This window comes from Natator depressus, chromosome 6, assembly GCF_965152275.1.
Source record: "Natator depressus isolate rNatDep1 chromosome 6, rNatDep2.hap1, whole genome shotgun sequence".
Taxonomy (NCBI): domain Eukaryota; kingdom Metazoa; phylum Chordata; order Testudines; family Cheloniidae; genus Natator; species Natator depressus.
Window position 1 is genome coordinate 101,021,969 of NC_134239.1, and position 15,399 is coordinate 101,037,367.

Consider the following 15,399-nt stretch of genomic DNA (forward strand, 5'->3'; position numbering starts at 1 on the left):
AGACTTACATTCCTTTCCAGCTCTATAGCCCTGTCTTTCACTTTCAACAGCTCCATTGTTGTTTCTCTGTGTCCCGTCTCCCATTTCTCTTTCATCTGGTGGGTGGAAACGAGTTTTTCTGCAGGAGATTTTAATGAGTTCTGCACACATTGCCCATCTTCTTGGCTTTGCTTAAGAACTTCAAAGTCCTTCTTTATCTGTGAAGTAGACAAGAAATATGCTTGTAAAACTGGCTTTTTGGAAAGTAATTGCAGCACATTCAAATAAATAAAACATTAACAATAATAATTAGGCCTTATGCAGAATTTTTTCTCATGATTTCAAAATACTTTATAAAAGATGGGGCGGGGGTAGAGTATCATTATTCACATTTTATGGATAGGGAAAGTGAGACAGAGAGGTGAAATTATAGATCTGGAAAAGAATGCACATCCCTCACTCCCAGCCAGGTGCTCTCTCCACTTGAACTCCCTGCCTCCTAATAAATAAAAATAATATAAAGGTTATACCTGGGGTGGGGATTTTAAAAAGAATTCAACATTGGCATAACTCTGCTCTCATTGAAGATTATTATTTTTTACTTGTATTACTGTAGCACCTAAGAACCCTAGTCATGACAAGGAACCCATTGAGCTACATGCTGAACAAACACAGAACAAAAAGATGGTGCCGGCCCCAAAGAGCTTACAATCTAGGCATAAGACAAGAGACAGCAGATGGTGGTCAAACTCCATGACTTCTAAAGGAAACAGGACTAAGCCGAAGCTGAGCCCTCTTGAAAATCTCATCCTGGACTTCAAAAAAACAATAATGCCGGTATTATTATTAATTATTATTATTGATTAGGACAGAGGTGGGCAAACTATGGCCGGCGGGCCACATCCAGCCTGCGGGACAGTCCTGCCCGGCCCTTGAGCTCCCGGCTGGGGAAGCTAGCCCCCGGCCCCTCCCCTGCTGTCCCCCCACTCCCGCAGCCTCAGCTTGCCGTGCTGCCAGCGCTCTGGACGGCGGGGCTGCGAGCTCCTGCCGGGCAGCGCAGCGGCGTGGCTGGCTCCAGCCGGGCAGCGCAGCTGCCAGACATGCTGCTCTGAGCAGCATGGTAAGGGGGAGGGCAGTGGGGGGGTTGGATAAGGGGCAGGAGGTCCCGGGGGCAGTCAAGGGACAGGGAGCAGTTGGATGGGGCGGAGGTTCGGGGGGGGGGGTTAGGGGTTGGGGAACAGGGGGGTTGGACAGGCTTGGGAGTTCTGGGGGGCCTGTCAGGGGCGGGGGTGTGGATAGGGGTCGGGGCAGTCAGGGGACAGGGAGCAGGGGGGGTTGGATAGGGAGTGGGGTCCCCGGGGGTCCATTAGAGGTGGAGGATCCTGGGAGGGGGCGGTCAGAGGACAAGGAGCGGGGGGGGGGTTAGATGGTTTGGGGGTTCTGAGGGGGGCAGTCAGGGGCGGGAATTGGGAGGGGGCGGATAGGGGTCGGGGGCCAGGCTGTTTGGGGAGGCACAGCCTTCCCCACCCAGCCCTCCATATAGTTTTGGAACCCCAATGTGGCCCTCAAGCCAAAATATTTGCCCACCCCTGGTCTAGGATATGATAGAAGAAGGCATTTAAGTCAAATAGGGGTTTTTTGCTACCTGTTCCTCTTGAGTAAAAATGCACGTCTGCCATGCCAACCTATAGAATAGCTAAACCTTACACCTTAAAATGGAGTTTCCTCTTACCGTATTTAGCTCATTCTGCAACTGCTGATTCAAGTTAAGAGACTCTTCCACTTGAGCCTCTAACAATACAATCTTTTCTTCTTTAATGGCTAGTGTTGTCTTTAATGCAGAGTCAGTTTTGCTTTCCAGAATCTTATATTTGCTGAAAGATAATGAGAACAGCATTCCAACATTTGTCACTGGAAAACATGCAACCATCTGGCTTGCAGACATTTCTCTCCCACATCACAAATCTCATAATTACATGTATTTGCTTCCTCATATACACCTGGTTTCCATCACTACTCTATATTTTTGCATTTGGGCAAAAGTAAATTGAAAGATTACTGAGGAGGGAAAAAATTGCTTATGGGGAAGTCCAACAGATTTTAATATGGATAAAACCAATTCAGTTCTATAGAAGAACAAGAACTACAGAATTCAATATAGAATAGCCTTTCTAATTTTTTTCCTAACCATAATGTAGAATTTAATAGAAAATTATATCCCTGCTGTGGATTTCTATAGCTTGGGGGGAAACCCAACCCTACAGAATTCTGCATTAAGCATATAATTCTCCATTACATTCTATAGGACAGTTCAAAAAGCCTATAGAAAGAAGATCTTTTTTGTTAAATTCTATAGGACTTGCCCATCAGGGATGTCCTGTGTCACACCTTACACATTGCATTTATTTTCACATCTAGCTGGATCACCACTTAAATGTTAGAGGCATGGAATGCACCATATAAAGGATAATGGTCAAGTACAGCATCTTTTACCTTGCCAGCAGAGTTCAACTATAAATATAGTTAGCAGGTGGCAAAAATGGTTACCCATCTTAAATCTAAAAGTCACCTCCCTTCTCAAGTGAAGGCAGAACTTAGGACACTAATCACCAGAAGGGTTTCCAGAAGTAGGTTTCATGAAGATAAGTGAATAGAAATCAGGTTACTGGATATGTACATGCAAGCCTTGATTCTGAACTCACACTAATTTCTACACGGGTAAAAACTCCTTTGACGTCATTGGTGTTACTCCTGGGTATAACTCACTGTAAAAGAGGTCAGAATCCTACTCTCCACCTACTAAATTTATAGGGGGACACAAAACAGCTGTAATCCAAATGTACTGCAGTATAATGCTATGTAATGATTTTACAAAGTTAATGTGACCAGTACAATACACTGAACTGGAATTTATTCTCCTTAAAGTAGATACAGAACACCCATCTGTGGTTGCCTTCCATTAAGACTTGTTACAGTGGCTTTGCTATTGTTAGAAAACAAAATCTAAGACAAATAGTTTCATGTAATTTCTCTTGGCTAGGACATGAAACCGTGATTTCAATGGGAGTGGGTGGAAGTGGGAGGGGCACAAAATGTGAAAATGAAAAAGCAAATGGCTGTGGTTAGTTCTGGAGTTACACTGTTAAAGGAGCTCAGTTTCCTCACTTGTCATTGCCATTGTCATCCTGTAGCAGCAGCTCTTTGTTCAATCCAATCTTCTCCAGCTCTTGGCTCAGTTTGTCCATCTCACTAGACAACTGTTGTCTCTTTAACTTTTCAAGGACCAAATCCTGTAACAACACAAACATCATTAACCATCATACAGAAGACAGTGATAATTACACAGTGCCAGTGATTTTAAAAACCCTGACGTATGATAAGGGCATTGGGTGAAACCCTGGCCCCATTAAAATCAAAGGGAGTTTTCCCATTGATTTCAACGGGGTCAGGATCTCACTCATTGTCTTTTGGGGCCTGTTTCTTCTCTCAGACCTGTGTAAATTAAGAGCACCTGCACTGTACATCACTGGAGAATCAGATGCTTTGTTTTTAAATAGCAACCTATTTTCATTCTCTATTTGAGATTTCTCAAATAAAATAGAAGGATTTTTCCTTCAGATTTTTGCCTTTGCTAATTTGTATTTAATTCTTTATGCTTCCATTAGCATCACTGTTGCTAGCATATTGTAGCACTGAGACAGGTTTGTTAGTGAATTGATATTGGGCCAGCAGAGGGAGCTCACAGTCTTCTGAGTCCAACCAAAAGAAGAAGAAGAAGAAGAAGAAGAAAAAAAAACGTTTTAGAATTACATGTAAAAGTATTTTTTTTGTAATCTTCTGAATAGCACAAAAATTAACTAATGAAACACAAACACATATACAGTGGTGGGACTTCAAATTGCCAATTTCCTGTGATAATTAAATAAGATTTTCAGTTTACTAACCTCTGCGTTTACAGTACTGAAGGCATTTCCTAAACCTAGGGCTTGTCTACACGTGGAAATTTACCAGCATAATTATAGCAGTATAACTCCCAGTGCGGACACTCTTACTCTGGTATTCAAGTGCCTTTTTCTGGTTTAGGTTATGTTGCTTTGAAAGCAGTATTAATTACGCCAGAATAAAAAAGTGTACACCCAAGGAGTTATACTAGTATAAATATAGTGGCATAATTATACCAACATAATTATGCAAGTGAATTTCCCTGTGTAGATGAGCCCTAAGTACGTAAAAGGAAATACTGACATGTAAGGTAACCTTCTTGGTTTCATTGTCAGACTCCATTTCCAAAAGCAACAAATGATTTTGGGTGCCCAACTGGAGACACCTTTAAAGAGTCCTGATTTACCTAAGCACCCAGAACGCTTTTGAAAATTTAGGCATATTATATACATACACACACACACCATAAACAATGGGTGAAATCCTGGTCTCACTGAAGTCAATGGAGTTTTGTCATTGACTTCCATGGAGCCAGGATTTCGCCCAGTACTTACACTTCAGTGATTCAAATAAGCTATTGGAAAAATGGTATTATAAATAACACGTGTCAAATTTAAGCTTGCACACAGGACCCAGAGCTACTTAAATGGTTCTGATGACCTCTGAGATGATTATATTCCAACAGGATATGGATTATGGGTGCGAATACCTATTTTGACATTGAAGGTGCAGATTCTTTTAACTGTTTATGCATGTTCTTCCTACTGACAATATGACTGCCATAAATTTTCTTTTATATCTATGTATTTTTAAAATTTAAATTTAAAAACCAGAGGACACTGTCAGTTGATGTAAGGATTTAAGATACGGCAAAATGCTGGGCAAAATTCTTTAACTTAAATCTACCTCAGGGCGTTATGCTAAGGCTTGGTCTCCACTACCAACGTGCGTCAGTATAACTATGTTGCTAAGGGGTACGGAAAATACACACTCCAAGTGACATACTGACCTAACTCCCACTGCAAACAGTGCTATGTCAATGGGAGGGCATCTCCTCTCGACATAGCGACTGTCTCTCAGGGAGGTAGAGTGCCTATACCTATGGGAGAAACTCTCCTGCTGGCATAGGTAGTGTCTTCACTAAGTGCTAAAGTGCTGTAATTGTAGACAAGCACTAAGACTACTTCCTCACCAAGATCCTTTCTTAAACCATCCTTGGGAGGAGAGGGGCAGACAACTGATTACAACCTTTTCCCCAAGAAACATTTTCTAAAACTAAAGAAAGTGGATGTTGAACAGCAGCTAGAATGAATTAACAAATGTGGGGTTTTTTTAAATTCAAAAAATCAAATGTTATCTCCCCAAAGAAATTTAGCCCAATTTGTACATATGAAATCATTTTTTTAGACCACAGAAGACTAAGCAGAAGTATAGATAATAATAGCACTCAGGTTTTCACTTTATCTTGTTTAAAGTAATTCTGAAAAACCTCAGCCTAATTTGTAAACTAGACACTGGTGGCTTGAAGACTTTTAAAATAAAACCAACTTTCAACATAATAAGTATATGCTCTGTGCTTATGCTGTGGCATCCCTTAAAAACGTGGTCATTTAACTAAGTTACCTCAATATCTACAATATTCCCTTACATGTCCTTATACTTTCTACAGAAAATTCTTTGAATACTAAAAATACTTCCTTGGACACCAATCCTGCAACCACATCTGAATGTGTCCATGCAAACCCCACTGGTTTTAACAGGGCTCTTCCTGGGCTAAAGGCTCCAGCCATATGGATACGACTGCAGGAACAAGTCCTTATTAACCTTGTGCAACAGGTATGCTTTTAAGGAACCACTACTGTACAATACATGAGGCACAGTAAGTAGTGTTGCCTTGTGCCACAGCAGAAAAGGGTCAGGACTCCTCCGTAGTGAATGCAAAGCTAAGCCTGATTATAGAGTTATGGACACAAGACAAACTGAAGTTCTAGAATTCTACTTCCTCGGGCAGCACAACCTGTGATGCCTAGAGTCACAACTCAGGGTCTCTCGGTCTCCTTAATTCATGGTCTGGATCAAACTGGCATGGAATGGACCACTGTCTACACTACATAGCATAAATTAAATAAATAAAATGCATATGATTAAGGCAATATTATTATTTTGATTACCTCTCTCAATGTAGCTAGTGTTCTTTTATCAATGGTAACTTGCTTTATAAGGTCTTTATTGTCTTTTTCAAATTCTTTCATCTTATTAGATGAGTCTCTGAATCGAGCCATCTCTTTTTCAAGTGTTCTGTTTTCCTTCTCCACAGCCGCCAGCTTTACTGTGTTATCATCCAAAATAGCATCTTTCAGCTCCACCTGCTGCCAAAGCCTTTTTGTTTCCTTCTCCAGCAACTTTTTGTCTTTCTCCAGTTGGGATACTTCTTGCTCCAGCACTTTGTTCTCCTTTTCTAACCTCTCCTGCCATTTGCTGGAAATCTTCAGCTCTTCAAGTTTTCTCTGGAGGGCCTGATTTTCACTTTCCTTTCCCTGTAGCTCTTTCTCTAGCTCTTGGGTTTTTTTGCTGCTGTTCTCTAAGATCTGCTGAAGCCTCTGATTCTCAGAGTTCACACTCTGATAGCTCAGCTCCAGCCTTTCTGACTTCTTTCCCAGTGTTTTTAACATCTCCACATTTTTCCTTAGCTCCTCTTTCTCCCGCTCCAGCTCTTTATTTTCTGCCTCTATCTGTGCCATTTTTGTGCTGGTGAATCTCATGGTCTCTACCATCCTCCTGAGCTCCAGGTTCTCTTCATCCAGTTGCTTGTTGTCCCTCTGCAGGTCCTCTAGCCGGATGGAAATGTTCTGTAAGGTATCCAGGGACTTTCTCAGCTTCCTGTTCTCCACTTCTAGATCCCCATTTTCCTGCTCTAGAACCTCAACCTTCTCTGTTACAATTTTCATGGCTGCTGCCTTCTTTGTGAGCTGTTCAGTTTCCCTCTCTAGCCGATGGAGCTCTTTCTCCATTTCCTCCACTCGTTCTACCTTTTCTTTAACCTGTTCAAAATCTTTATGCAATTGTTTCTTCTCAAACTCCAGCTTGCTGAGTTTGCTACTAGTCTCTGTAACTGTTTCATGGAGCATCTTGTTCTCTTTTTCAATGTCTTTTACTCTGGCCTCACTACTAACTTGAGCCCTCTGTCTCAGGGACAAAACCACTTGGTTGAGGTGGTCATTCTCTTGTTTGAGGTCCTTTATCTACATTAAAAATAAAATAAGGAGAGAGTTATCTACAATAGAGTAGATGGCACCTGAGGTGTTCCTAGTGAGTATGTTTTTTTATAGCAATGTAGAATCTGGCAATTTACCCTCGAGGCAGTCAGAACTGTATTAACAAAACAATGCCCATTTAACACAACACAAATTCTTCAGCCATTAGCCATTGTCATCCCTGACTCAAACCCTCCCCACCAACCCAAACTAAGGAAGAGACATTTTGAGGAAAATTTGGTTTTATCTAGCCCTTTTAATACCATATACGAGGTATCTCAAGGTACTAGTGAGTTAAACATTGTGCTTTATTCCTTTCAAATCTTCAACTAAGCAGGTCTAGGCAGAGTCAGTACATGGATGGGAGATCTCCGTGGAAGAGCTTGGACTTGATGATTTATGAGGAGCCACTCCTGTCTCTGAGTCAGATTGAACCAATGCTCTAGCACAGTGTGCAGGGGCACTGTTCCCTCTCTTTCTAGGTTCATATTCTCCACTCATCACTGTGAAAACTGAAAGCACAAGTGCCCTCTTTCTTATAAGATGTAAAATTAATGTGCTGAACACTAGTAGTTGTTAAAAAGTTCATTAAAAAATATTCTTTGTAAGGGAAGAGAGTTCATTACGATTTCTTGGCCAAATTCCAGCTGAGGTAATTATGTTGGACCAAATACTCAAATCCTTAGTCAGATTTTTACCTAGTTCTTACTCAGGCAGAACACCTACTGAAGTCAAATGGAGTTAGGCCCGAGTAAAGGACATCCCTACTCTAGTTTTTGCCTACCGTAGTTTTCTTCACTTCCTGTCCTAAATGTGAAGCGTCCACTTCCTATCATGTCATGAAGAATTCCTGTGTGCTTTTACAGAGCGGCTGTGCTTCACCACAGCTGTATTTCAGAGGTGGAGTTTTCCTGGAGTATAAATCTGTAAAGCACTTAAGAATGCTTCAGGATGAAAGGCACTGTATAAATGCAAGGTTTATTTTTATTATTTAACCTCACCCCAGCCTTGTCACACAAATCAATTTCATATATTTTAAAAGCAAGCACACCATCCTCCATGGACTACATCTATTCCCATTCTTAAATTACTAAGTATGAATGACACTTTGTAAGCTTGTAAAATAGTGGTATTGTACTTTGAATTGCATCACAGCGGTAAAGGCTGCAGGGTATTTAAAATGTCAATCTTATGGGTGTAGTAGCTTTCTCAGCATTTTTTTACTTAGATCAGGTAAGTCTAAGGAAACTACCATGACACACAGCTGGTATCAATCCAATCTTCTTCAGCAATATGGGATTTGAGTTGTACATCCTAATCTGTCTAGTCAAGGCTTTTTGAAGGGCAGGGAAGAACCAATGTTACAAACAACCTGAAGGTTCCCAAAGAGCAATGGGATGAGCAGTGCAGTTAATCACATGTAGTTATTTTTGCTCAAAGACACCTTGACTTGTATTTGAATGAGTGTTCTGCATGCAATACTTTCTGCGGTCTATTACCAAGCCCCTGAGCCATTGAGACCCTCTAAATGGCCATGGTAAAATGACCACTACTAAGCATAAGCTTTTGGATCACACTTATGAAGTCAGCACCTGTCTGTCTTTGTCAGCTTTTACAGTCTCCATGACACCCTGTAGCTGTTCTTTCTCTTTTATCAGCTCCTCGCTTAAGGTCTCCAAGTCTTGGCTGCTTTGTTTCTCCTTTTCAATCTGATTTTGCAACTTCTCAATCTGCATGGAAAAAGCACCACAAAATACATCAGACAACAAACTGAACCATGACTATTTTTATTTCAGAGCATTTTGAAAAGTAGAGATTAAATAGATGGCCAAGATGCAATCCGTTCCGGAAGGGTTATGTCAAACCAACAAGACTGAGGAAACTAACCCTTCCCTTCTGAAAGTTGCCAACCACTGTTTAACCAACTATACAAATTTAGGTCAGAATTTTCAGAAATCTGAAAGTCAGTCAGAGACTAGGGGTGAAATCCTAGCCCTATTTAAGTCAATGGTAAAACTCTCATTGATTTCAATGAGGCCAGGATTTCACACCTGGTACCTCAAGTTGGACACCCAAAATGGAGGCACATGAAATTAGAGAAACTTCTAAAAATGTGGCTGCTAGCTATCCAGCAAGTCTGAGGGAACTATGGTTTGGTTTACTGTTGTTTTTTAAATTACCTCTTCCTCCATTAAAACCTTCTCTATCATCACCCCTTTTCCACATTCCCGATATCTGACATCCAGGCCCCTTGTGTAGAAGTTCTGAGTCCCCCCACCATTAATATTTGCTTTGCTGCTGCATTAAAAAAAACCCAAAACCTTCCCACTCTACAAAAATCCATTGTTCATTCTTGGACATGCAGTTTTGTCGGCATCAGGAATCTCAGCGTCATAAGTCTCCATACAGCATGTGTGAAGAAGACACATTTTGTTAAAATAAACACCTGATAAACCCAATGTAAGATACTTTACAAGTCTTATATCTCTTAGTATCAACAGACCATGTACCACTGACACAGTAGCTGAGCAGCCAAATGACTGTGCAGTAACTTCTTCTCAAATCTCCTTGAATACGTGACAGAGTCACCAGCAACATGATCAGATTGTGATATTCAATCAACACTCGTAGACTAGGTTAGCTCCCATTACAGTCTACGTCCCTGTTCCAAAGTGATGCATCATTAGCAAAGAATTTTCTGTTTCGTGACTCTCAGCTGTTCTTGATCACAACACTTTAAACCCACTGGCATTTTTGCTCCTCTGTTTCATGCCCACACATTCTGCCCCGCCCCTGCACTGGCACTCTCTATTACTGGGTAATCCTACTCATTTAAAGGAGGGGATCAAACCTTTAGGTAACCCAAGCTTGGTAACGCTCTCCCACTGCCAAAACAGGAGCAAATCAGACTAATGCTGGGCCCATAAGAGCTGTACTGATATAGTGCCACAACTTGAGGTATCAAAGAAATATGTATGTGGTAAGTCCAAGTCAACTGCAGCTGTTCAAATGACTTAAGTTGCTGGGCACCAGAGACATTTGTTGGGCACTTTATACCCTTAGATCGCAAGTTCTGAGTGTTTTAATTAGAGAACCTAGCTTGAATGACTGTCACAAAGGGGCCATGTGGGAGTGGAGTGGGAGTAGGGAGAGATGAATTTTTACAGACTCTCTCTTGCCCAGATAGGGACTCTGAGAAGTGGATTTTGTTCTCTCACCTTGGCAAAAGCATCCCTCAAAGTGCTCCCTGTAGTAAAGGGATGTCAACCTCCGTTCACTGGCATAGAGGCAGGTACCGTGCTAATTGTAATCAGCCAATCTACGTCTAGACTACTATCTACAACACAGCAAATGGGCTCTCTCATTTAGGGCATCCTAATGATCCAGCACATCTTTAACGGTAAGCTGAGCAAAGAGGGGAGCCATTATGTTTCAGGGCTGAAGTGTTGTATAAGCTTTTATCAATACCACAAAAGACATTGGTTACAGCAGCAAAGAAAAAGGCAGGAGTAGGCCCCATATCACGTTTAGTGTGTGTAGAGGGGTGAGGAGAACTAAGTCCCTTACATGGGAATTCTTCAAATGCATCAAACTAACAAGCATCCCGTTTCCCCACTGGCACTGCGGTCTGTTAGCTGGAGATCAGAATGCGTGCTGCAGCCAGACAAAACCCAAGCAGGTGGCTGTGGCAGAACTGAACGCTCCTTTCCAAAGGCAGAGCTGGGCTGGCACATGAGCTAAAAGTATTAACAGTCGACAAGGGAGTGTAGCAAAAAATGCGACTAGCAGCACATTCATTACCAGGAATGAAAAGGACCCGTGGCTTTGTGGGAAAGGGAGATGCAGCAGAACGTTGTGATAGCCAGAAAAGGAGACAAGGCGGAGAAGTCAATCGAAGACCGTGAACAGTAGAGGACATTTCTTTAAAAATATATCGGGCTGAACTCGCCTCTCATGTAACTTCATTGATTTAAATGGAATTACACAAAGGGTGAGTGTAGCCCATTTGTTTTCTCCTCCGTAACAGAACAAGCTGAGGAAATACTTGTCACAGGAACAGGCAGTGGGACAAGAGCACAATCTGCCAGTGGCAGAATAGCTCTGTGGAGTGCATATACAAGGAAGAGGAAGACTATAAGTTATCTAGGCAAGCACTGAAAAATTAGCTGAGAACCTCATGCAGAATATGCATGAGCTCTCCAGAGTTGGCAGTACTGCCATCAAGCATCACTCAGGAATGCTGTAAGCTGCAGAGTGTAACGGGTCTAATTCCAGCACACTGTTAGAAACAGCAGAATCAGCTCCCAAATAGCTAAGCCAGCATGAACCTAGTGAGAGTTACCTTCTTGCTAAGTTGTTGATTCTCCTTCTCCAGCTCCACAAACTTTAGGCTGCTCTCTTCTGTGGTCAGAGAGAGATCTCTGAGCTCTTGGATGGTGTTTTGCAGGCTCTGATTGTCCTTTTCTAGCTTCAGAATGCGACTCGATGCACATTCGTTCAGCTCAAACACAAAGGACTTCCTAGCTGTTGAAACATAAGAATCAGAATGCAGGAGTTTATACACATTCATAAACATGTTATCATTTCTAGGATCATAAAACATAGATAATTAGGGCCAGATCCTTATTAGCACTTCAGCTGAGCTAAGGTGGCAGAGTGGTCCCTAAGTAAAAACACCTACATAAAAAAATGGAGCATACTTCCATAGATAATAGTTACATCCCTTCATGAACAGGAAAGTGTCCAAAGACACGATATTGCAAAAGCTGCTTATTTTCATAGTCTCATATCTAAGAGTCAGGTTAGCTACTAAGTTGAATGGTTAACTAGAAATGTTTGGTGAGACACACTGGACTAGAATCCATCACTTTTGCTGAGATAGAAATGCTTAAAAAATCAACTTCTGAAACTAGGGAAAACGCCATTTTCAATCATTTATACCATGAAGTTGCAGCTGCAGCCAATTAAAACTTTTATATCAATTAACCACAGAAATAGCTCACGTGAATGGGTGCCAGTGCTCTGGATTACCCAGCTACTTCAACAGGCACACACTGAAGCAGTGTGTGTATTTTAAGGCTGGATACACATGCACTAAGCAACAATCACAGAGAATTCTCTATGAGTGAGAGTTTTGCCACCGACTTCAATAGAGCCAGGATTTCACCCCAGGTGTTTAGAGTTCACAAGTTTTATCACATTTCATGTGACATTTCCCAATACCAGCGTCTCCACTGCACATTTACCTTTTTCACAATGTTTGATTTTAGTAACTCAACACTCGAGTAGCTAAAAATCTACTTCCTTTTTTCAAATGTAACAAATCTACTCTCTATATAAAAATCATGTTTAACATGAAAGTGACATTAACTCTGTGTTCTCATCTTAGAAAATATTCATTCTTACAGGAAGAAAGACAAAATTCAGTGCTGCTACAGCCCCTTAAACAGCACTTACAACTGGCAGAAACTCCTGGGAGGCTGAATGGTTCACAACATCCATGATCTATATGAGCAATACACTGGTGAGTTTTGGTTGCATCGACGTTTAACACTAATACCATCAGCATGGTTCAATTTCAATTCTATTCTGAAATAAAGACTTTAAAAGTGGCTTTGTTGGTTTCCATGCTTATTGTTACCCAATGATTTCTGTATCAACTCTGCTCAATTTAGAAGTAAAAAAAAAATGGTTTTTCTACGTGCCATCCTTCCAAACTCAACCCGAAATCCAATAGTCAGTCAAGCTGGGTTCTTTCCTGGTCATGCATCACCATAGCTAAAATAAAAGTTCTGCAGACCAAACTGTGCTCTCAGTTACATCTGCACAACCTCAGCTGTCCTCAGTGGGATAAAGTGTAACTAACTGGAACTTCATAAATGGAGCTGGTTGAAAAGTAGGAAAACATTTTTGTGAACGATTTTGAAATTTTTAAGTTGTTTTCATTTCACAGGGTTCAAAAAAATGAAATAACTTTTTTGTTTTTTTTCCAAAAATTTTAATGATTTTTTATTCAGATTTTCAAAATTTTGTCCCCCGCTCCCCCTTTTTGTCCCCCTTTTGCCACTGAGTGCAATGAAATAAATGATGTCATTGATTCCCCTCCACTTTTCTTTTGCTACTCTAGAGAAGTTTTGAAAAGCTACAACTTTTGAAGAGTTACAGACTGAAAGAGTTACGAAGTTTATCCTTAATTATTATTCCCCCTTTATAACTTTTCTAAAGTTGAGGAAGTTCTGAAAGGTTACAGAATTGACAAACAAAAAACAAACATGAAAAATGGGGAAGAACCTAAGCATCATTCATTCTAATGCATTCAGTGGCAAAAAAGAAATACAGGAAAAAGCAAAAAAAGGAGGGGAAAAACCAGAAATGAAACAAAAATTGTAATTTGAAACGAGGCCGAAATTTTTGCCTCATTTCAAATTTGCCATTGAAAAATTGCACTGTTTTTCCAAAATGTTTCAATGTTGATGAAACCGTATTTTTGCTGCACAAGAAGAACCAGAATACAGTTCACCCTCTCTGAACTTTGCTGAGCTCGCTTTGCAGGGCTAACAAAATAAAAAGTAATAAGAGCTAATTAGTCACTACTGTTAGTAGACAGCTCAGAATACACACAGCAAGCCAATCGGAGGAGCAAAGTGGTGGTGCCATTTTTACATATAGTCACTTTACAAGACCCTGATTTTACCAAGACTTGGGCACATGCTAAAGTTTACATGATGTGATTTGCCCCACTGACATCAGTGAACCTACTCACAGTGTGTAAAGCTAAGCATGTGCATGAGTCTTTGAGGGATTAGGTAAGTGTTCAGTCAAGATCTGATACTGAAAACTTCTGCCAGTAACATCCTGTTATATATCCCAGGATTCTTTAAAATACGATTTTGTATCCTAGTATTATAAACTGAATTAATTATATAAATAGAAACCAACTATCAAGCCTATGATACAGAGCACTGATTTTTTTTATGTCTTGCATATAATTACTGAAAATGAATCACCAACTTACAAAATATCCAGCCAGTTATTTCCCCTTGCTCCCACTCATTTTTCACCTTCTATTAAAAATAGTTACCTCATAGCATAGGCTTTTTCCTGGGACCTAAAGATCAGCTGGGAGTAGAGAAGGGTTATCGACTCCTCCCAGCTACTAACTATTTAGTTAAAAATACCCTGTGCTGGGATCATTACTGTGCAATATATGGGGCTGTTTGTTTCCTTTTGGGCACTTTCTCAAGGAAGGTTTAAATATAAAGAAGTCATTGTTAATAGTTACATAATTTAAGGAAAGAAGCTGGAAGCTGTGGCATTATTAGAAACTTTTTGTTCAGCTTAAATAATAAACTGTCAAGTGGTTAAATACGGAAATTTATTTCCCCATGTGAACTATTCAGCCTGGAGTTTGAGGTTTTGCTCCTGCCCAATGCAGTAACTTGTTCCCCTCCTCTTCTACAAGGAAACCTTGCACAAGCACAATAATAATTAAGAGTCACCTTATGACTGCTACTTACTATCTGCGAGGTCTGTGCTCTTTGACAGCTGTTCTAGTTCCCAGCCCAGGTGAGCAGACTCATTCATGCTCTGTTTTTGCGCTATCTCCAGTACCATATTCTCTTCCAGCAGCTCTTCAATTCGTTTCTTGTCTGTGTCCCGGTCCTGTGGAAAGAGCATGCAAATGGAATGTCATGCTGAGCTTATCAACTAGGAAGCCTGGAGTGATGCATGCATCAAGAATTGAACAGACCCCTCTATACAACATGTGTGCATATGTTAATATACACATACAATATTAAGAGATCCAAGATTAAAGCCACCCTACGGATGGGCCAGATCCCAAATGAAACTTCCCCAGGTTCAGAGGTACTAAGATCCTGGGTTTTGGTTTAGGTCCATCTCTAATTACCTGGAATACTAAATGGACGCTTCAAGACATGTTTAATACAATCAAGCCTGCATAATTTCACAACTAACTTGACACAACTTTTTGACACTATCTGGGCTTTGCAATAATCTCTCTGTTCTTCCTAAAGCTGAAGATAAGCATCACAGAATCAGATACAGTTTTTCTTCATTTCTTGAAATGCCCAAAAGTGAAATCTTCATGTCACATCACTGTCAGCTTCACACAGCTTTTTAACAAAGAAACCTTGTGAAAAAATGGAAAATAAATTCATATATGTACTTTAAAAAAACGACCATAACAGGTGATATCACATGC

At 40.7% G+C, this 15,399-nt stretch overlaps 1 protein-coding gene across 2 annotated transcripts in view; it reads right to left on the reverse strand.

Moving 5' to 3' along the window:
- The window catches only part of CCDC88C (coiled-coil domain containing 88C), a 124,646-nt gene that overhangs the window by 27,770 nt on the left and 81,477 nt on the right, over nt 1-15,399 (reverse strand). For both annotated transcript variants that reach the window (XM_074956122.1, XM_074956123.1), the window contains exons 12-18: nt 14,693-14,837; nt 11,518-11,699; nt 8,768-8,905; nt 6,093-7,163; nt 3,145-3,269; nt 1,712-1,853; nt 9-197 (exon numbers count right to left, since the gene is read on the reverse strand). In XM_074956122.1, the coding sequence (XP_074812223.1) occupies nt 9-197; nt 1,712-1,853; nt 3,145-3,269; nt 6,093-7,163; nt 8,768-8,905; nt 11,518-11,699; nt 14,693-14,837 (1,992 nt within the window). The remainder of the gene's footprint in view (nt 1-8; nt 198-1,711; nt 1,854-3,144; nt 3,270-6,092; nt 7,164-8,767; nt 8,906-11,517; nt 11,700-14,692; nt 14,838-15,399) is intronic.